This window comes from Dipodomys spectabilis, unplaced genomic scaffold (assembly GCF_019054845.1).
Source record: "Dipodomys spectabilis isolate Male_0828 unplaced genomic scaffold, ASM1905484v1 ptg000342l, whole genome shotgun sequence".
NCBI lineage: Eukaryota > Metazoa > Chordata > Mammalia > Rodentia > Heteromyidae > Dipodomys > Dipodomys spectabilis.
In genome coordinates, this window is record NW_024871019.1 from 107,494 (window position 1) to 127,862 (window position 20,369).

At 49.8% G+C, this 20,369-nt stretch overlaps 1 protein-coding gene across 3 annotated transcripts in view; it reads right to left on the reverse strand.

Moving 5' to 3' along the window:
- The window catches only part of LOC122095253 (U2 snRNP associated SURP domain containing), a 41,328-nt gene extending 23,949 nt beyond the window's left edge, over window positions 1-17,379 (reverse strand). For 2 of the 3 annotated variants that reach the window (XM_042665693.1, XM_042665694.1), the window contains exons 1-11: window positions 17,302-17,379; window positions 7,919-7,963; window positions 6,676-6,807; window positions 4,986-5,084; window positions 4,476-4,590; window positions 3,699-3,832; window positions 1,463-1,530; window positions 843-937; window positions 726-758; window positions 555-637; window positions 39-204 (exon numbers count right to left, since the gene is read on the reverse strand). In XM_042665693.1, coding sequence (XP_042521627.1) covers window positions 39-204; window positions 555-637; window positions 726-758; window positions 843-937; window positions 1,463-1,530; window positions 3,699-3,832; window positions 4,476-4,590; window positions 4,986-5,084; window positions 6,676-6,807; window positions 7,919-7,963; window positions 17,302-17,346 — 1,015 coding nt within the window. In that variant the 5' untranslated portion in view covers window positions 17,347-17,379. Of the gene's footprint in view, window positions 1-38; window positions 205-554; window positions 638-722; window positions 759-842; window positions 938-1,462; window positions 1,531-3,698; window positions 3,833-4,475; window positions 4,591-4,985; window positions 5,085-6,675; window positions 6,808-7,918; window positions 7,964-17,301 lie in introns of all 3 variants that reach the window. The other variant, XM_042665691.1, reaches the window with a different exon arrangement.
- Between the last annotated feature and the right edge of the window lie 2,990 nt (window positions 17,380-20,369).

A 20,369-nucleotide genomic window follows, 5' to 3' on the forward strand; every position in this document is an offset into this window, starting at 1 on the left:
TGTCTACATTTTGTAAGTGGATCCCGAAATGGCCTTACCATTTAAATTTTTCAAAGCTCTCTCGGCATCTCTTCTATTCATAAAGGCTACAAAGCCACAGTTTCTCTCTCTGGCTCTTTCTTCATCAGTTCTAGGCCACATAATTTTTACACTAGCTAACGGTCCAAATCTTCCAAATTCTTGGCACAGCATTTCCTCATTCATCTATTGAAAACAAGGGGAGAAAAAAAGAGAAATCTATGCAGCAGCAGAAAGCACAGTTGTTTTTTGCTCAATGAAAAGCAATACCATTTGCCAGTCAAATAACTCTACAATCAAGGAACGACACACTGGTAAAACTGTGTCCTTCTAAAACACGGAGCCCCCCGTCAGAAACAATGCCGCGGGACTTGAATAGGATGCCCGGGTTGGAGGTCTGGCTCGGTGGCCACCAAGTTAACTCCAGAGACTATTTCATCCTTTCCACTAACTTTAAAATCCTATCATTTCAAAGCAGCCTTCTTCCAGAAGCCCCCAGTACGATGGACATTAGTCCAGGTGTCAGGGCGCGGTACCTGTGGGTTGATGTTTCCGAGGTATAAGTTAGTGGTGCTCGGGTCTCCAACATCATGTGAGCCAGGCGCGTAATCGTCAAGAACTAGGGCAAGAGAGGAGAGTTATAACCTGCGAACGCAAAGTCTGGACAATTTCATATGGACGAAAACAGCAAAAAACTGTATTACCACCAGATGATCGATTTCTTCTGGAAGGCACATCCACTTCAAGAGGAGAAAAGAGAAACAATGGTTAAGTGTTTAGCATGATTAATCATGAATAGACACATTAAAATAGAGGTCACTTACTAGACCGACGCTGGCCGTCAGAGTCTGACTGAGGTGGCTCAAACCGGCTCAACCTGCCTTTGGTTTTATGTCTCTCATCTCGTTCTTCTTGAATTCTGTTGAAAATGGTTACAGTCAACTAAAACTGAGCTAAAATGTACTTGTTTACAGGTAAAGAGAAAACAAGCTAACCCCAAATACTACTATTGGAATTGAAGACCAGTAATGATGATCAAGGTAAGTGAACACCTCCGGCTTAAGAGCAGTAGGAATAGATTTCTATTATTCTAGCAACAGAAAACTAAGCCCATTTTGAAGGTGAAGAGAAAATGTAAAATGTGACATTAACATGACAGATTACTTTTACTTGTTAAGTCTCTCCACTGAGGAACGGTACCCCACTGTTTCCACAGCAAATTAAGAGTCTGACCATAAATAAGTGGATTAAATCCACACAACACAAGTAGTCTTGCTGCTGGACTAAATGCCAACTCATACCCACACATACTCCACTAGAAATCGCTACACTATCTAAAACAACCTGTGGAAACTAGCTTACAATAACTGGCACACTTCATCCATCACACAGGCATTTAGTAATTACACCTACGATAGTTAATGCTCCATATTATGAAACTTACTGTTTTAGTTCTTCTTTAAAGAGTTCCAAATTGCTTTTTTTCTTTTCTTTCTCTCCTTTCTTTAGTGGCTACAAAGAATACAAGAAGTCCAAACAAAAGAAGATTAAATGAACTATGGTTCAGTTAAGATAACTTTTAAATCATTTTTACTGTAGCCCCAACATATTTTTAATTATTGCAATTAAAAAGAACGTCTATTATCATTAAACTTCCATTTTCTCCCTGTTCCCTCAAAATAACAACTAAGCAATTAAAATTTAAAACAAATAACTATAACAACTGGCAGTCTTCGATAATAAAGAAGCCATTAAGCCTACCCCCTGGGGTAATCCACAGACCTGAGCAGGGAGGGGAGGTTACAAAACTCAGAGTGGCGGGGCTGCTGTGTAACGCGCCCGCTCCGTGACCTACTATCAAAAATATGCGCTGAAAGGAGATGAAATACAAAACAAAAGAGTAAGAGCGTTAGAATTCCCCTTTCAAAGTGCTTCTAAGCTACTCTGGAAATGTGTCTTTTTCATTCTGGGGAAAGGAGGGTCCGTCCAGCAGTGCTGTGCAAGTGAACATCCACCCCAGGAAGAATGAATGGAGCTGCACCCCCACTTCGTGTGACATACGAAAAGACTCCAACAGTCACAATCCTAGAAGCCTCAGACTCTTAAGAGAAAACACAGGACTACACCCATGATCTTCCAATGCACAATGGATTCTTAGATATGATACCAGAAGCATAACTGGCAACATTTTCACTAGAATTTAAGATGTCTGTGCTACCTTTCAAAGAAGCATCCACAGAGAAAGGAAACAAAACAGCAGAAAGAAGGGACAACCTACAAATGTGAGAAAATCCTAGCAAGCTAAACGTCAAATGACTAATATTCATGTGAAGGGCTCCAAAAATTGCACCGTGAAGGTCATCATTCAAATGGGCAAGCTAACAGAACAAGCGGTTTTTCTAAAGTAGAATTGGCAAATAAATACTGACAAAATGAGCACCATCCTCAGCCATAAAGCAGATCGAAACCACACGGACACTCTGCCATGGACAGTCTGCCGCCCCCAGTGAGAATGGCGGTTATCAGTAACACTAGTGACAAATGCAAAGACCAAGGGGGAGAGTCTTGTACAGTGTTAGTGGGAATGTAGCTTAGTACTGCTAGCACTGAAATCAGTATGGAACTTCCTAAAGAAACTGAAATGAGAAATCAGACATGGGAGTGGAGACAGGATAACTCAACATTCACATCTGCTGCAGCACCAGTCACGTGAGGCCGGCCCTGGACTGAGCCTACGAGCCTCGATGGGTAGAGTAGGAATATGTGGTACACACACACACACACACACACACACACACACACACACACACACACACACACACACACACACACACACACACACACACACACACACACAGTGGGCCGCCATTTAGCTGAAAAGAACCAAAGTATGTCATTTTCAAGAAAATGGAAGATCATCGTGTTGAGCAAGATAAAACAGTATCAATAATGACATGAGCGTAAAAGGAGGTTAGATAATCAGTAAGAGCAGGGAGGAGGAAAGGAAGTACAGGATAAGGGTGTTACACGTGCATCTGGGTGTGTGCATGTGTGTGTACATGTATATATAGGAAGACAGCACAATGAAACCCACAACACACTGTATGAAAAAGGGGCGTGGTAGGACAGTAACAGGGTGAAGCTGATCAAGGACACTTTATGCATCTATGGGAATACCATAGAACCTTTTCAACGATTAATGTCAGAGAGGGAGGGAGGGAGGGAGGGAGGGAGGGAGGGAGGGAGGCCTTTTTATTCAATGTAATCATATTTATTCACCAAAATTAGACAACAAGTAATACGACCCTATATCTATTTACTATCCTCCACAAAAACCTCACTCTAAAGAATGAAAGAGAATACTTAAAAGATAGTACCATGACTTCTGACTATAAATTCCAAAAAGTCCACGTCGCTAGCAATTATTTTACATTTATAAACACTCAAAATACAGCACTTTTGAGTTGCAATCTCTATAACCTGAGTACAGGAACCACAAATGTTCAAAGAACCTGCACATCCTCCTCTGATTTATGACCTCTCATCTGCACAAACTACTGAGGCAGAAAGCATCAGTTCTGAACTTACATCCCAAAACACCTGAAGACCAAACAACCCAACTTCTGCTTACAGAAGTATCACTGACAGTGTCAATGCCAAACATCAACGGTGTGACTTACGGGTTTTTTTGTTTCAATCACAAGAAGAGATGGTGGTCTCTCACTGGATGATTGATTTGGAGGATTTTTTTGATCTGCAAACCTTGAAGAAGGCTTATAGATTTTCCCTCTTTTCTCATCTGTTTCATGTTCTTCTGAAAGTTAAGATACTAAGTTACAAAACTAATTTGATACCTTCTTTGCTCTTTTACTTCAAGATTATGAATATGTGTTTGGCATTAAGATTCAGCACGACAAATTAATTAAAATGGCAATTTAAGGATGACGCTGTTCAAAAAGAATTGACTCATTACCTGACTCCTGAAATGACAACTACTCTGTACAACACCTTTACAGGAAAATTACTTCTAAAACCTTAAACGTAAGCACTAACACTTCACCCTCAAAAATACTAATGCAACCAACCACTCTGTACGCAGGCAGAACTGAAATACACTGAAGTATTTGCAAAGTACTGGGCTGTGGTCAAACTTGAAAGGTATTAAGTCCTATTTAAATCGTCTGGCCAGCGCCTTTATCACCTCAGCCCTTTATTTTGTCATCACTGCAGCCACTAGAGGGTGCTATTAGAACACAGGTGAACTTCAAACTCCCATGTCTCCTTCCAAGGTAACTAGGTCAAGGACTGCAGGACCAGGGTGTGTGTGTACTCACCTTTGGCATCTTCCACAGGAACCACCCCCAGTCACCAAGGACCAGAGTGTGTGCCTTCACCCTTGGCATCCTCCACAGGAACCACCTACCTGCAGTCCTGTGAGGATCGGGGTGCGCGCTCACCTTTGGCTGCATTGACAACTCCTCCGCGAACAAACGTCTTTACTTTGTTACCATCGCTTCCTTCAAAAGCAGCAAGAAACTCCTCATAAATCTCAGCGGCCGCCTTCTCATCCTCCTGAGCACACAAGGAACATGAGAGCATGAGAAGGCGGGCCAGGAGGGTGATGGTGCACACCTGCGATCGCACCCACTCGGGAACCCCAAGCAAGCGGGGTGAATGGGAGCCTGCTCGGGGAGGTGGCTGGGGTGCAGGTCAAGCGGAAGAGGGCTGATTTAATGACATGGGTGAGGCCCTGGATTCAGATACAGCTGCAAATACCAATGCAAAGCAGGGAGAAACGGCTCACGGGCTGTCACTCTAACTACTCAGGAAGAGCCAGGCTCCAAACCAGCCCTGCCAAAACCTTCACAAGTCCTCAACTCAACGGACACAAGCTGAGCACGGTGGTACACATCCGCTATCCCAGATACATGGAAAGCACGTAGCTCAAAAATAATTTTACACTTTACCTTTTTCTTTAATTCCTCTTGTTCTTTCTTACTCAAGGTTCGTTTCGCTGTGCTCATTTTTCCAATACTGAATGCTTTAAGTTTGTTTTCTAGAAGAGGCTATGAAAGGAAGGAAAAGGCATGTCTTCACACACACATTAATGCGATCTGTAAACTTAATGCCTACTTAGCTGATATACAAGCCTTTGAAATGGATCACTTTCTAAAGGTTTGGTTGTAAAGAAAAGCTGGTGCTGTCCGAAGTGTCAGGTGCCTATGATTTTACTTCCTAGCTCAAGGTCAGTAACAGCCAAAAGTCACATACTAAGTCTCAGAGTAAGAATAAAAGTATAGGGGCTGGGAAGGTGGCTCAGTGGTAGAGCGCTTGCCTTGCATGCCTGAGGCCCTGGGTTCGATTCCTCAGCACCACATAAGCAGAAAAAAAAAGCCGGAAGTGGTGCTGTGGTTCAAGTGGTAGAGCGCTAGCCTTGAGCTGAATAGCTGAGGGACAGCGCCCAGGCCCAGAGTTCAGGACCCAGGACCAGACTCCCCCCCCCCCCCCCCCAAAAAAGAATAAAGTATATGAAGAGGAGAAACACAGGCATTTCTAGGCAAAAGCAGCAATGGGAGAAAACAGATACCAAATACGGACATGAAGGTACATTTCCATAGCCCATGTCACCTCCCATCTCTAACAGCCTCTGCCTTTATGCATCTTTTATCACTTAGTATACTGACTTACTCTTCACCAGCAGCTCTGGTATTTATGAACAGTGTCCTTTGCTGGAATGTGTGATCTACAGTGGGTATAGGGTTCAGTGCAAGTACAATTACACACACTGATTTTGAACACACAGAGTATCCTTAACAAATACAAAACCTGAAATTTCTTGGACACTAACATGATTCCGTCACTGGACAATTCCACATTAAACCTCCTTAAGGGGTTGTGATCAGAGCAAAAGTGTACTGGAGACACAGAAGAAAATGACCTTTGGGCTATGACACAGAAAAGGATTTCCCATTCATTTAGACTTAGGTCCCATGCCCCAGATCCTTCATGAATATGCAAATAACTCCTTAACCTATAGCATTTCTGATCTCAAGCACTGTAGATATGGGATATTCAACCCATATAAGAAAACAGAGCCCTGCACCAGTGGCTCACTCCAGTCAGCCTAGCTACTCAGGAGGCTGAGATCTGAGGATCACCGTTCAAAGCCAGCCTGGGCAAGAAAGACTCTAATCTACAATAAACCACTCAGCAGACCAGACATGGCACTGTGGCTCACGTGGTAGAGGGCTGGCCTTGAGCTGAAGAGATTAGAGACAGTGCCCAGGCCCAGAGTTCAAGACCCATGACTGACCAAAACAAAAAAAAAATCCCAGAAAAGTAAAAATGCATTTTTGCTTTGAATTATTAATCAACAAGTCAATCTGTGGTCAGTGGTTAATAACTGCTGATTGGCCATGCTCTTTATTGTGTTTTCCAAATGGATAAACAAAGGAAGAGAGCGCAGGACAGCACGCTCGCACTCGGCCCGGCTGCCCGCAGGGAGAGCAGCAGCTCTGGGCGCAGGGAGTCTGTGCACCCCGTCTCGGGTGTCTGGGACTTAGCACCCTACAGTCACAAAGCTCGCGACACCACACCACATTCTGTCAGGGAAGAGGAAAAGCAATAGCTCTCCTTTTCTATCTGCACAATACCCACTCTGGAAAGGTTTTGATGAGGAGAGTCACAAAGGCTTTCCCGGGCACTTTCATTCCTGTAATTATGTTTCCTTGGGCTCTTGGGCCGCGTCCGGCTTGGTGCATCACTGTCTGAGGGTCCAGAGGCATCCATCTTTACAAAAGGTTAAACACATATTAAAAATCACACACAGCGTTCTGAAAACTAGAAGTAATCCAAGTGTGTAAATACTGACAAATCTCATTACGCACTATCCAAACCATATTCTTCAATGATCAACATCGCTTTCATTAGCCAAGTCCTTAGGAACACAAACATTTTCAGCAATTCTAACTTGCAGTCGAAAGCTCAAAAGGCAGATTATAGCTACAGTTATTGTTGAAATCATGGGTTCTTGCCGTCATTCCCAAGAAACGTCTCCCAAACAAATGCCTAACTCTGAGTCACCAGTTGCTCTTTAAGAATGGATTCACTGGGGCTGGGAAGGTGGCTCAGTGGTAGAGCGCTGGCCTAGCATGCATGAAGCCCTGGGTTCGATTCATCAGACCACATGCACAGAAAAAGCTGGAAATGGCACTGTGGCTCAAAAGCTCAGGGACAGCACCCAGGCCCTGAGTTCAAGCAGGACTGGCCAAAAAAAAAAGAACATATTCCATGAAAAAGCAACTCGTTTTCCACTTTCAATTCAAACCATCACACAAGTCCTTCTCTCGAGATAAACTTCACGCTTTAGGTTATATGTACTTGTTATTCATGTCATATTAAAAAGTTCCATTTGCCGGGCACCAGTGGCTCACGCCTGTCATCCTAGCTATTCAGGAGGTTAGATCTGAGGATCACGGTTCAAAGCCAGCCTGGGCAGGAAAAGTCCGTGAGACTCTTAGCTCCAATAAACCACCAGAAAACCGGAAGTGGCGCTGTAGCTCAAGCGGTAGAGCCCCATAACTGACCCCACACACACACACACAAAAAGCTGTAAACAAAATGTATGTGTGCCACAGAGCAATGCTTCTCTCTACTTTGGAACATGATGCCACAAGAAGGAGTGGCATCTCCTTAATCCTTAAGGAGAGCTATTTTAACGGGTATAAAATGTAGTAAGAAAAAAAGTGTATGCACAAACATTTTAAAGCACAATAAAAATTAATATGAGGTTTCTAACATGGTTTGAAGGAGCTAAGCTATACATATTAGAACAGAAAAAAAGGAGGATAAATGAACCTTTGGCACAGTGTACACATCAGTATGATAATCTTCTACTTACATGTGTATCCGAAGACCCAGATGAATGAGCATCCGATGATCTCGTCTGCAAATGTTAAAAGGAACCGTTACTAAGTGTTTCTAGGTTATACAAAAGTAATCTTCCCTAACTTTTACCAACTTTTGTCAGCTAATCAAACTGAACAAAGCCAAGTTGATTTACGATGATTGTGACCCAAGGCAAACATGTTTCAAGACAATTCTTTAAAACTCAGAATGTACATTTTCCAGAATAATATGCTGTAGGTGTTCATGAGATGTATCTGAGACATAGCTCCTCTTTCTTGTGCCTCAGGCTGTGGCTTGGCTTTCTCACTCAAGGAAGGTGCTCTACCACGTGAGCTAAGAGACTCTCAGACTTTTCGGCCTGGGTGGGCTTCCAACCTGGATCCTCAGATCTCAGCCACCCAGCACCCGGCCACAGCTCCCTCTTTGTAGTGTAGCCTGGAAACACAGCGCTATTTTTACAAGGCTATTTGTGCAATCTCAGGCCATAAGATCAACTGCCGCCCCAACACTGCTGGGGCGGCGACTTCTCGGTTCACAGCAAAGAAGCCTCCCTCCCCTCCAACCACCCAAAGCCAGACAAAGAAACAGACTCCAGCAGCAAGAAAATCTACCCCTTAGCTCTCCCTACAACAGACGCATCAGGGTTCGCGCATGTGTGCGAGAGGGAAGGATGCAAGTTCTGCTGAGAAGCAGCTGAAGAGGAGAGAATCCAACGGTCAAATAATGACAATGGCAGTGCTCACAGTTACCACTTCACATTGACTTCCCTTAATTGATTTACATCGCAGAATACACACCCATAAACTAACTTGCTTTTTGCCTGCTCCTCTGTCTGCCTGTCTGTCTGTCTGGACAAAGAAGCTGAGTTGCAAGGACAGTGACCAAATAACACATGAAAATTCTCTGACATGTTTACTTGAGGACTCAAATGTAAACCTGGTCAATGGCCGATTTTACTTTTGAAGATATTGAGTAGTGAGATTTTATCTGCTTTTTTTGGTGGGGGGGGGGTCAGCCATGGGGATTGAACTCTGGGCCTGGGTACCATCCATCCCTCAGCTCTTTTGCTCAAGTCTAGCGCTCTGCCATTTTGAGCCACCGCGCCACTTCTGGTTTTCTAGGGGTTCACTGGAGATGAGAGTCTCACAGACTTTCTTGCCTGGGCTGCTTCTAACTGTGATCTCAGATCTCAGCCTCCTGAATAGCAGGATGACAGGGGTGAGCCACGGCGCCCAGCTTTCTTCACATCTTTATTACTGAGGCCAGATGATGAGGTGCAGAAGGTACGGCAGCACACGGGTCATCTCAGCACTCGGGAGGCTGTTACAGAAGGGATCATGAGTTTGAGGCTAGCCTGCGTTACATAGCGGGACCTCGTCTAAAAGAAAGAAGTGGCTATAACTGCTCCTGTTAGGAGATGGAGAAAGCTGGTGGCTTACAGTTCCTCAGCAGGCTGAGATCCCCACTCTTAGGTCTGAAGCTAGTCTAGGCAGGAAAATCCAAGAGATTCCATCTTGAAAATAAGCAGCAAAAAGCTGGGCAAGAGCTGGCGCCAGCGGCTCACGCCTGTCATCCTGGCTACTCAGGAGGCTGTGATCTGAGGATCATGGTTCAAAGCCAGCCTGGGGCAGGAAAGAACCCAGCCTGGGGCAGGAAAGTCCGTGAGACTCTTATCTCCGATAAACCACTAGAAAACCAGAAGTGGCGCTGTGGCTCAAGCAGTAGAGCGCTCGCCTTGAGCTGAAGAGCTGAGGGACAGCGCCCAGGCCCTGTGTTCAAGTCCCATGACTGACCCAAAAACAAAAAACAAACAAACAAAAAAAAAAAGCTGGGCAAGAAACATGGCTCTAATGGTAGAGCATGGCACTAACCAAGCAAGCAAGCAAGCCAAGCAAGCCCAAGGCCCTGAGTTCAAAACCAAGGTAACAGAAAATGGAAAGAAAAAAAAAAAAATCAAGCAATGGGGGCCCATGCCTGTAATCCTAGCTACTCAGGAGGCTGAGATCTGAGATCACAGTTCCAGGCCACCCCAGACAGGAAAGTCTGTGAGACTCTTATCTACAATTAACTGCCAGAAAACCCAACGTGGAACTTTGGCACTAAGTGAAAGACTACAAGCCTTAAGCAAAAGAGCTTGGGGACAGTGTCGCGGCCCTGAGCTCAAGCCCCACAAATGACCAAAAACAAGTGAAATCAACTCTTGAGAAAAAGTATCTGACCTGATCCTAACTCCCAGTTCCAGGTATCAATAAAATGAATAAAACATTAATAGGTTGGAGAAAATTCAGGATTCATGTGTCACAGAAAGGAGGAAATGTAAGGTTACTGTGGGCCTGTATAGTTCTGCTCTACCTACTTTGTCTCAACATAAGGCTAAAAATAGTTGTTTTTTCACACCAACTAAATCTGCTCCTCTGAGAGCTAGGCAAAAATGAGTCCAGGACAGACAGTGAGAAGTTGGGACTCTTTCTGAAAAGTCAACCCTAGCTATCCAGCAGACTGAGATCTAGAAACACTAAAGTACGCAGGCTACAGATATCTAGAAACGAGAAAATCCAAGAAGACAAATGTCTACTTTTACAACATAAATTTCAGCAAGAGGCTGAATGAACTAAAAAAAAAAAAAAAAAATCAACTGCCTTCCAATATAACAGTATTAACCTGGGGGCTGGGAAGGTGGCTCAGTGGTAGAGCGCTTGCCTTGCATGCTTGAGGCCCTGGGTTCGATTCCTCAACACCACATAAGCAAAAAGAAAAAAGCAGGAAGTGGCGCTGTGGCTCAAGTGGTAGAGCGCTGGCCTTGAGCTGAAGAGCTGAGGGACAGCGCCCATGCCCAGAGTTCAGGCCCCACGACCGGACCCCCCCCAAAAAAAAACAACAGTATTAACCTGCCAGGTAACAAAAGTAATATCCTAATCATCATAGCAACACAAAAATAAAAAAAAATCTAGACACCTATTTAAGAAATACAGACGGGGGGAGCCTAAGCAACACAGCCCAAGATATCTTGCCCTGTGCTCATTACCTGGCTGGCAGAACTGCAACTCCTTTGTACAACTCCTCAATAAAAACAACTTAGAAAAGAGGGACATACACGAAGGACAGGCAAAGGAGGGGTCACCCAACCCAACTTTTGAACATATTCCTGGACATAGCAGCTCAGTGCTAAGGGGATGTCAACAATACCCAATTGATGCTGAACACAACCTTACTCCACAGCCCCAAATCCACGATTTTCCTGCCAAAACAATCCTAGCTCACCCAGAAGCAGTAGACTGGGAGAAAGCAGTTTAAAAAAAAAAAAAAAAAAAAGAGGGGCTGGGAAGGTGGCTCAGTGGTAGAGCGCTTGCCTTGCATGGCTGAGGCCCTGGGTTCGATTCCTCAGCACCACATAAGCAAAAAAAGGAAAAAAGCCGGAAGTGGCGCTGTGGCTCAAGTGGTGGAGCGCTAGCCTTGAGCTGAAGAGCCGAGGGACAGCGCCCAGGCCCAGAGTTCAGGCCCCACGACCGGACCCAAAAAAAAAAAAAAAGAAAGAAAAGAAAAAAAAAAGGCAGCATTTATTAAGCGTTGCCTGCTGCCTCATCCAAACCCTCATTCCAGAGACTCAAACAGGAAAACCAGTAGAGCCGGGCACCGCTGGCTCACGCCTGTCATCCTAGCTACCCAGGTGGCTAAGATCTGAGGATCGCGGTTCAAAGCCGGCCCGGGCAGGAAAGTGGTGGAAAGTGGTGAGAGTCTTCAATTGATCAGAAAAAGCCAAAAGTGGCGCTGTGGCTCAAGTGGTAGAGCGCTTGCCTTGAGCTAAAGAGCTCAGGGACAGCGCCCAGGCCCAGAGTTCAAGCCCCACCACCGACCAAAAACAAACAAAAAAAAGAATGCCACCCTCCACTGGACATTGATCAAGACGAACCAAGCAACTCAACGGCAGCCATGAGAGGGAGGGAACAAGCGGGAAAGAGGGAACAGCTGATGCTATGCAAAAGGAAAGGAATGTACCTGTGGCCAGCTGTGGAGGAAATAACTGTATGGCTGAAAGCTCCTAGAACTTCACAGACCACAATAGACAATCTGCCCCATGAAGGTTAGAATGTGTTTGTGACTTTAAGCATCATTATCCCACAATACTGTGAAATTATGTAATCACTTAATCACAAAAAAGAATTTGAAAAAGGAAAAAGAAAGAATGCCACCCCAACCACTCACCAGACTGTCACCTCTAAACACAAAAGCCATGGAACTCCCTCAACCCTGGAGGTAGCACAATCTGATGAATTTGCAAACAATAACAGCAGCTTAGGAAGATGAATCATGGGACCTGAATTAACCTCAGGTATCACTGGTCACGTCTCCTGAGAGCCAGACAGTGTAGCACTGGTGGAAGGCAGCCTGGGCTGGTGCTCAGAATGGAACTTTTTTCCAGTTAAGATGAATGGGTGGAAGAAAGTAAACCCCAGTGCAAAAAAGGATTATAAGGGAGACGCAAGCAGTGAGTACGATTTTTTTTATAGGGCGACCACCCCTTCCTCTCCTTCACGGGGACCAGTGCTGTGTCAGCTCCTGTTTGCGGTGTTCCGTGCTGTCTTGGTGCCAGTCCTGTGCCCTGAACTAATAAAGCTCGAGGGCTCTCCCTTTTGCTCCAGGCTCGTGCTCAACTTAAGCCACAGCTCGGCCTGCAGCTTTTTGGTGGCTAATCATGTGAGCAGTCACACAGACTTTCCTGCTGGGCCGGCCCTGAAGGGGATGTCTCAGCCTCCCGAGCTGCCTGTCATGACAGGCGTGAGCCACCAGCGCCACTGGACAGCTGCTGTTGTTGTTGTTGTTTTGTTGTTTTGGGAGGTCCGGTCGTGGGGCCTGAACTCTGGGCCTGGGCGCTGTCCCTCAGCTCTTCAGCTCAAGGCTAGCGCTCTACCACTTGAGCCACAGCGCCACTTCCGGCTTTTTTCTTTTTGCTTATGTGGTGCTGAGGAATCGAACCCAGGGCCTCAGGCATGCAAGGCAAGCGCTCTACCACTGAGCCACCTTCCCAGCCCCAGCTGTTTTTGTTTTTAAGCAAGGGACATAAACTAATGGCTTTTCCAAATAAAGACTCAAAAGGAAGAAATAAAGGGCAGGATAGGGGAAGGTGGGGAGGGAAACAGGCACAAGAAATATCTACTTAGGGCAAAGAAAGCAAAACGTACAGATGAGGAAGACAGTCAGGAAACACGTGGCATACGGGCTCTAGCCGCCAGCAATGAGATCAGGAGGCAAAGTCAACAGCGCTTCACCGATGGGCACCACATCACCCTGGCTAAGCAGAAAGGCTGGAACCATTTCCTGCGGCTTCCACCTTACTTCAAGTGAAAGCCCCGCACCTAGTTCTCAAATGAACACGTGCTCCCCGCACCAATCTGCCCTCCTCCACCGCTGTCCACCCCAACAGCTCCACTCCCCTGGAAACGTCACTTTCCCCCTCTCCCTGGACCTCACAAGCCCTGGCCTGGAGGCACACCGATGCCTTGCCTGACCGAGGTTTCTAGTTCCCAACCTTCAACTTGGGTCACCTTAAAGTCCCACCCATCTCCTCCTAAATGCCCACAAGCTTCTCAAGTTTCATGTATCTCAAATTCTGCCCTTGTCCTTATTTCTGACACAGAGGGTAACTGCCAATCACTACAATCTGGAAGTAGAGAAATGCTAGAGCCTGGGTTCTGGAGGCAGCCTTCCTGGTGTCTGATCACACTTGCCAGCTTTGCATCCTTCCTGTGTAAAGTGCAGCAACACCGCCCTGAGGACTGCTGTGGAGGACTGGAGACGGGCAGAGCAGCTAGGAGCAGCGTTCCTTGTGACTGCCCCGTGAGAGCTGGCCCACAGCCGCCCTGTCTCAGGGTCGCCCTTCCTCATGCCCCGTGACAAGCAGAGTTACATCCTGTTCCTGGGCTGGAAGGTGGCTCAGGGGTAGAGCGCTTGCCTCCCGTGCATGAGGCCCTGGGTTCGATTCCTCAGCACCACATACACAGAAAAGCCAAAAGTGGGAAGAGCTGAGGGACAGCAGCGCCCAGGCCCAGAGTTCAGACCCCATGGCTGACAAAAAAAGGAAAAAAAGTCCTGTTCCCCTAGCACTCGGAGAGGCCGCCACTCTCCCAAGGGGGTGAAGAAAGGAGCCGGTTAGGAGAGGCCTGAGGCGGGACTTCCGAGGCTCCCCCAGTCGTACTTCCTCTCACTCTCCCAGTAAGCGCCGACCCACCAGCCAAACCCAACCACTTCCCAATCCATTTCCCTTTACTCCCTCCCTTCCCCTGGCTCAGGTTTTTTATGGCCCTGTCTGCAGCCTTCAAAACTCCTGCTGGCTGCTCAAAGGCCTCAACCACTCGAATCCATGCCCTTGGAGCTCCCTCTCCCGCCCACCACCCAATCAGGTGCCACTTCCTCACGTTCCACGCCTGGTCCTAGGGCTCCCTTCCCCTAGAAGGGCATGCTCCCCACAGGCGGGCACTGTCTAAGAGTCCAACGTTTCCTACCTCAACACCAAGTGCAAGATTCAGCAAGCGACGGACAGAGCCTCAATGTAACTACTGACTGACCCACCCAAACAATAGCCTGTCCAACAAGACCACACACCACCGTCAGCACGCTGCGCAGTCCACCTGTGAACACGCAGCAGCAGCTGAGCATTACTGAGCATTACTACCCACGCCAAAGATTCTGCCTCTGGAGAAAAGCGTCACAGAAACAACCCTAAAACACTTTCAAATTACATCCAAAGCACTACCAATACACGAAAGCCTCAAGTACACTTCGAGCAGATGAGGTACTTCAATTGTTTTTACCTTCTTAAGCACACATAGCTAACACTACAATATCCTCAAGTGGTACTGGAAAATGTATCTAGGTTTCAAAAATGTTATTTCAGGGCTGCGGTTGTAGTTCACTGATAAGAGTGCATGCTTAGTCTGTGCAAGGCCCCAACACCTACAAAAGGAAAGAAAAAACTTATTTCAGGCAATACCTGTAACCCTTGCTACTCAGGAGGCTGAGATCTGGGACAGAGATTATAAGCCAGTCTGGGCAGGAAAGCCTGGGGGACTCTTATCTCCAATTAACCACCAAATAAACCAGAAGTGGAAATAAGACTCCATGGCAGAGCACCAGTCTTGAGTAATAAAGCTCATGGGCAGCTCCCAGGCCCTGAGTTCAAGCCCAGGACTGGCACCAAGGGAAAAAAAAGTTCCAAAAATAAAAACCAGAAGAAAAGCTGGACTTTTAAAAAACAATCAAGGGCTGGGAAGGTGGCTCAGTGGTAGAGCGCTTGCCTTGAATGTATGAGGCCCTGGGTTCGATTCCTCAGCACCACATAAGCAAAAAAGAAAAAAGCCAGAAGTGGCACTGTGGCTCAAGTGGTAGAGCGCTCGCCTTGAGCTGAAGAGCTGAGGGACAGCGCCCAGGCCCAGAGTTCAGGCCCCACGACCGGACCAAAAAAAAAAGAATTTAAAAACCAATCAAGAGCCGGGTGCCGGTGGCTCACGCCTGTAATCCTTGCTACTTACTCTGGAGGCTGAGATCTGAGGATCGTGGTACAAAGCCAGCCCAGGCAGGAAACTCCTTGAGACTCTGATCTCCAATAAACCACTAGAAAACCAGAAGTGGCGCTGTGGCTCAAGAAAAGTTGGACTTTTAAAAACCAATCAAGAGCCGGTGCCGGTGGCTCACGCCTGTAATCCTTGCTACTTACTCTGGAGGCTGAGATCTGAGGATCATGGTTCAAAGCCAGCCCAGGCAGGAAACTCCTTGAGACTCTGATCTCCAATAAACCACTAGAAAACCGGAAGTGGCGCTGTGGCTCAAGTGGTAGAGCGCTCGCCTTGAGCTGAAGAGCTGAGGGACAGCGCCCAGGCCCAGAGTTCAGGCCCCATGACCAAAACAAAAAAACCCAAAAACAACAGAAAGAAAAACCAATCAAGAGCCAGTCTCCCGCCTGTCACGGAGCTACTCAGAGGCCCAGGTCTGCGGGTCACAGTTTGAAGCCAGCCAAGAGCAGCAAGGCCCCTGAGACTCTAATCTCCAGTAAACTTAGAAAAGCCACAAGTGGTGCTGTGGCTCAAGCGGAGAGCACTGGCCTTGCGCGGAGGCGGCTCGGGACGGGCCCCCAACCGGCCGAAACCCGTCCATGGATTCGGACCGAGCCCTAGGGGTCAGCACTGGCTGCGGGCCGCAGCCCCGGCGTCCCTCCCCTGCGCGGCGGAGTGCGGGCTGTGCGCCCGGGGGAGGGGGCTCCGCCCGCTGCCCAAGCCCCGCGCGCACCCCGGGAGCCGGCGCGCACCCCGGGAGCCGGCGCGCACCCCGGGAGCCGGCGCGCACCCCGGGAGCCGGCGCGCACCCCGGGAGCCGGCGGGGCCCGGTCCCGTCCAGAGCTGCGGGGGCGCGCTGCGGGGAGGGGACGGCCTGACGCCGGGCAAGTGTGCACACGCACACGCGCGCACGCGCGCACACGCGCACACACGCACGCACACGGGGGGGCTCCTCACGGGGGGGACGCGTGGTGCCCTTGAGGGTCAGCAAGAAGCCGCTGCCTGGGGCTCCTCTGGCTGCTTTCCTGGTGAGCGTGTGAAGGCCCGGCCCCGGACCCCGGATGACGGATCCCGGACCCCGGATGACGGCCCCCGGGACCTCGGGACCCGGCCCCCGGACTCTGGGACCCCGGACCCTTGACCCCGGACCCTTGACCCCGGACCGGACCCGGACCCCCAGGATCAATGACCCCGGGGTCCCCGCCCCCTTGACCCCAGACTCCCGGATCCCCGGATCCTGACCCCGGACCCTGACCCCGGACCCCCGGGATCCCTGACCCCGGACCGACCCCGGCCCAGGCGGCCACGCGGAGGCGGCGGGGCGGCCTCGGCCCGGCGCTGGCCCTCGCCCCGCCCCCTCTGACGCCGCCGGGGACCCGCGCGGCGGCGGCGGCGGCGGCGCTCTCGGGGAGCAGCTCCGGCCCCGGCCCCGTGGCGGCTGCGGGGCCCGGCCCGGGGGCTGAGGGAGGCCCGCGGCGCGCGGTACCGCGGCGGCGCCCGCCGGGGGCGCGAGCGGCTCGCGGGCGGCCCCGGGGCCCCGAGTTCGAGTCCCAGGCCCGGCCCCGGAGCGGCGCGGGGTGCGGGCGCGCTCCCCGGCCGCGGGCCTCGGCCCAGGGCCGCGATCCCGCCCCGGCCGCAGGCCCCGCCGCCGGCCCCGGGCCCCGCCCGCACCCCGGCCCGCCGCGCACGGCCGAGGCCCCGCAGGCCGCTCCGCCCGCGCCCCGCAGGCCTCGGGGACCCGCCCCGGCGCCCCGTGCGCGCCCGGCCGTCGCAGGGCGCCCGCCCCGCCGCCAGGGCCGCCGGCCCGCCCCGGCCGCGGCGAGGTTACCTTCGAACCGGCCTTCTGCGACCCGCCTGGCGTCTTGTCCGCCATCTTGCGCCGCGCTCCTCCTCGGCGGCGGCGGCAGCGCGGGCGAGCCGAGCCCCGAGCGCGCCGATCGCCCGGCGGGAGCCCGCCAGAGCCCGGACACGCCCGCTCAATCGAACGCCGAGCGCGCGCGCGCGCACGCGCCGGCCGCGCCGCGGCCCACGTGACTTCCGGCGGCGCCCCGGCCTGGGCCCCGCCTCCCCCGCCGGCCTTCCGGCGCGCGCGCGGCGACGCGGCCGGGCGCGGGGACGGCGGCCGCCCGGGCCGTGGCTCTGCGGCCCGCCGGGCCGGGACGGGGGGGGGGGACGGGGGGGGCGCGGTGGGGACGCGGCCGGGCGCTGCTCCCCCCCCCCAGCTTTGCGCTCCGCCGCTTGAGCCACGGCGCCACTTCCGGCTTTTTGCTGGTTCCGGGGCTGGCTTTGAACCGGGGTCCGCGGAGGGGAGGCTGGCCGGGGAGGGTCACGTGGCAGGGCCCCCACACACACACACGCACAGGGAGCGGAAGTGGGCGTGCGCCCTCAGCGTGCACTGACCGCACGAGGTGGGGGGGGGTGTCAGGTCCCGAGTTCGAGTCCCGCCCGGGGAGCCGCTCGGCGCCCACGGCCCGCCCTGGCCCGCCCTGACCCGCCGGCCCGCGGGGCGGGGTGCGCCGGGGAGCTGCCTGCCCTCGAACTCAGGGCCCGGGCGGCGCTGCCTCTGGAGCGTCCTCGGCTCCAGGCCGGGCTGCACACTGGCGGCTCTTTCTGGGTGGTTCTTTGGTCTCTCCTGCCCAGGCTGGCTTCCAACTGTGATCCTCAGGTCTCAGCCTCCTGAGTGGCTGGAAGTACACGTGTGTGCCAGAAATGTCCAGTTGCAGAATCAGAAGGAAACGGGGGAAACCACAGCAGAGAGGCCCATCAGCTGCGCTGAACATTCACGAAAGTGAAGCAAGCAACTCAAGGGCAGCGATGGGAGGGAGGGAATGAGAGAGAACGGGGGAACAGCTGACACTCAGCAAAAGCAAAGAAATCACCCCATTTGGAAAAAATAGCTGTAATGACAATGTGCCTCGTGAGGGTGAAAAAGTGTTTGTGACTTTTAACTATCACTATGCCACAATACTGTGAGTTTTGTGAAATCTATGTAATCATTTAATCTCAATAAAAATTATTTTTTAAAAATGTCCAGCCCAAGATTAACAGTAGTGCTGTGAAGTCGCTCAACAATGTAGGTATTGATAGAAGAACCAGTGTGATACTTGGGTCTAGAAACCTAGAGTGTGTGATAGTGACCGGGATATCAGCAAGTTGAGTCTAGGGTAGAAGCAGAAAGCCTTTTTTATTGCTTTTCTACTACTACTCACGGTCTTTACTGTTGGAAGTACAGATTGGTTTGCCATTTCTGCAGCGTGATTTGGTGCTCCAGGCAATTTAACTATCTTCATATCCTATAACTCCAAAATTCTCTCCCTGACTACCTCCCATCCTTCTTTCCCTGGTGGTTTATAAGGAAGAATTCATCATTTGTGGGAGGAGCAGCAAATACACAACATGGAGTATTAGGCAACAGTTAAAATGGTGGGTTAAATGTGCACACAACCGTGTAAATTGATTTCAATGGTATGTGCTGAATGAGAAGGAAAACAATGAGAGATAATATGGCATATCATTCAAATAAAAAATACATGCACACAGAGCAAGCAATAAATCACATTTTATCAGAGGAGTACCAAGAGATATACATGAGGCATAATACAATCGTTGCCTCTGGGAGAAGATTTAAAGGGAAATAGGAAAGAGAGCACTGAATTATTTAATAATCAGTCATTCACAAGAGGAACAGGACAGCACATCCTGAAGAAGAGTACAATGAAAGCGCCATACTTTTCCAGGAGCAGAGAGACAAGAAAACCACGATGGCTCCACCTCTGCCCCTTCCTGAACTCCTGTTCCTGGTCATTATAAAGTCAACTCCAGGAAAGGACCAACTAGGAAAACGGAAGGGCTAAGCCGAGATGACGTCACAGTGTAGGGTCACCGCTCGCTGCAAAAGGCCCGAAGTGCAGCTCTAATACCAGCTTTGAAAAGGCCAAGAGAGAGAGCCCTGAGTTCAAGCACCAGCACAAAGGGAAAAAAACAAGATGAGATAGGATGTTTGTGTTTCATATATAGGTGTGTGTAGATATATACTTCACATATAGGTTTTCTGTTTTTTGGTTGTTTATGATGGGTCTTGAACTCAGGGGCCTGGGTGCTGTCCCTCAGCTCTTCAGCTCAAGGCGAGCGCTCTACCACTTGAGCCACAGCGCCACTTCCGATTTTCTGGTGGTTTATTAGATATGAGTCTCATGGACTTTCCTGCCCAGGCTGGCTTTGAACCTCGATCCTCAGATCTCAGCCTTCTGAGTAGCTAGGATGACAGGCGTGAGCCACCGGTGCCCGACTGTGTGTGTGTGTGTGTGTGTGTGTGTGTGTGTGTGTGTGTGTAGTTTTAGAACTTGAAGTTTGCAACTGGAATTTTAAATAAGAGGTTTTTGCTCAGGCTGAGAATAGATTAACTATTTTCTTTTGCCACTAGAGGGCAGCTCGCACTTGGGTGATTTTCCACCCCTTTTAATTCTGTGTAATCAAATAGGTATTTCAAGACTGAGAGAATAAAAGGGGTGTAGGTTTTTTATGTAACCATTTTAGAAAAACAAGCTTTCGCTTGCTTAATTTATCAGATTTACTTTTAAAGGGAGGAGCAAGAGGGAATCTCTGCAATCCAAAGCCTGGTAAATCCAGATGCCATCCTTGTGCGATCAAATGCATGCGTGAAACTTCCTCTTCGGCTCTGAAGTGGGCAGGGAGAAGTCTGAACCGCTTGTAAATAAAAACGTCGTAGCCCCAAAGAAAAGCTGCAGTGGGGCACGAGAGAGGGACTCTGTAGAACCCTGCTCGGGGGCAAATGCCTCTTTAAACAGCTTTCACTTATTTTCATTTGCTTTCAGATATGTAAATATCTTTGTCTGTGGTAGTGCAAGGACTCTACCGTCTCTACCATTTGAGCTA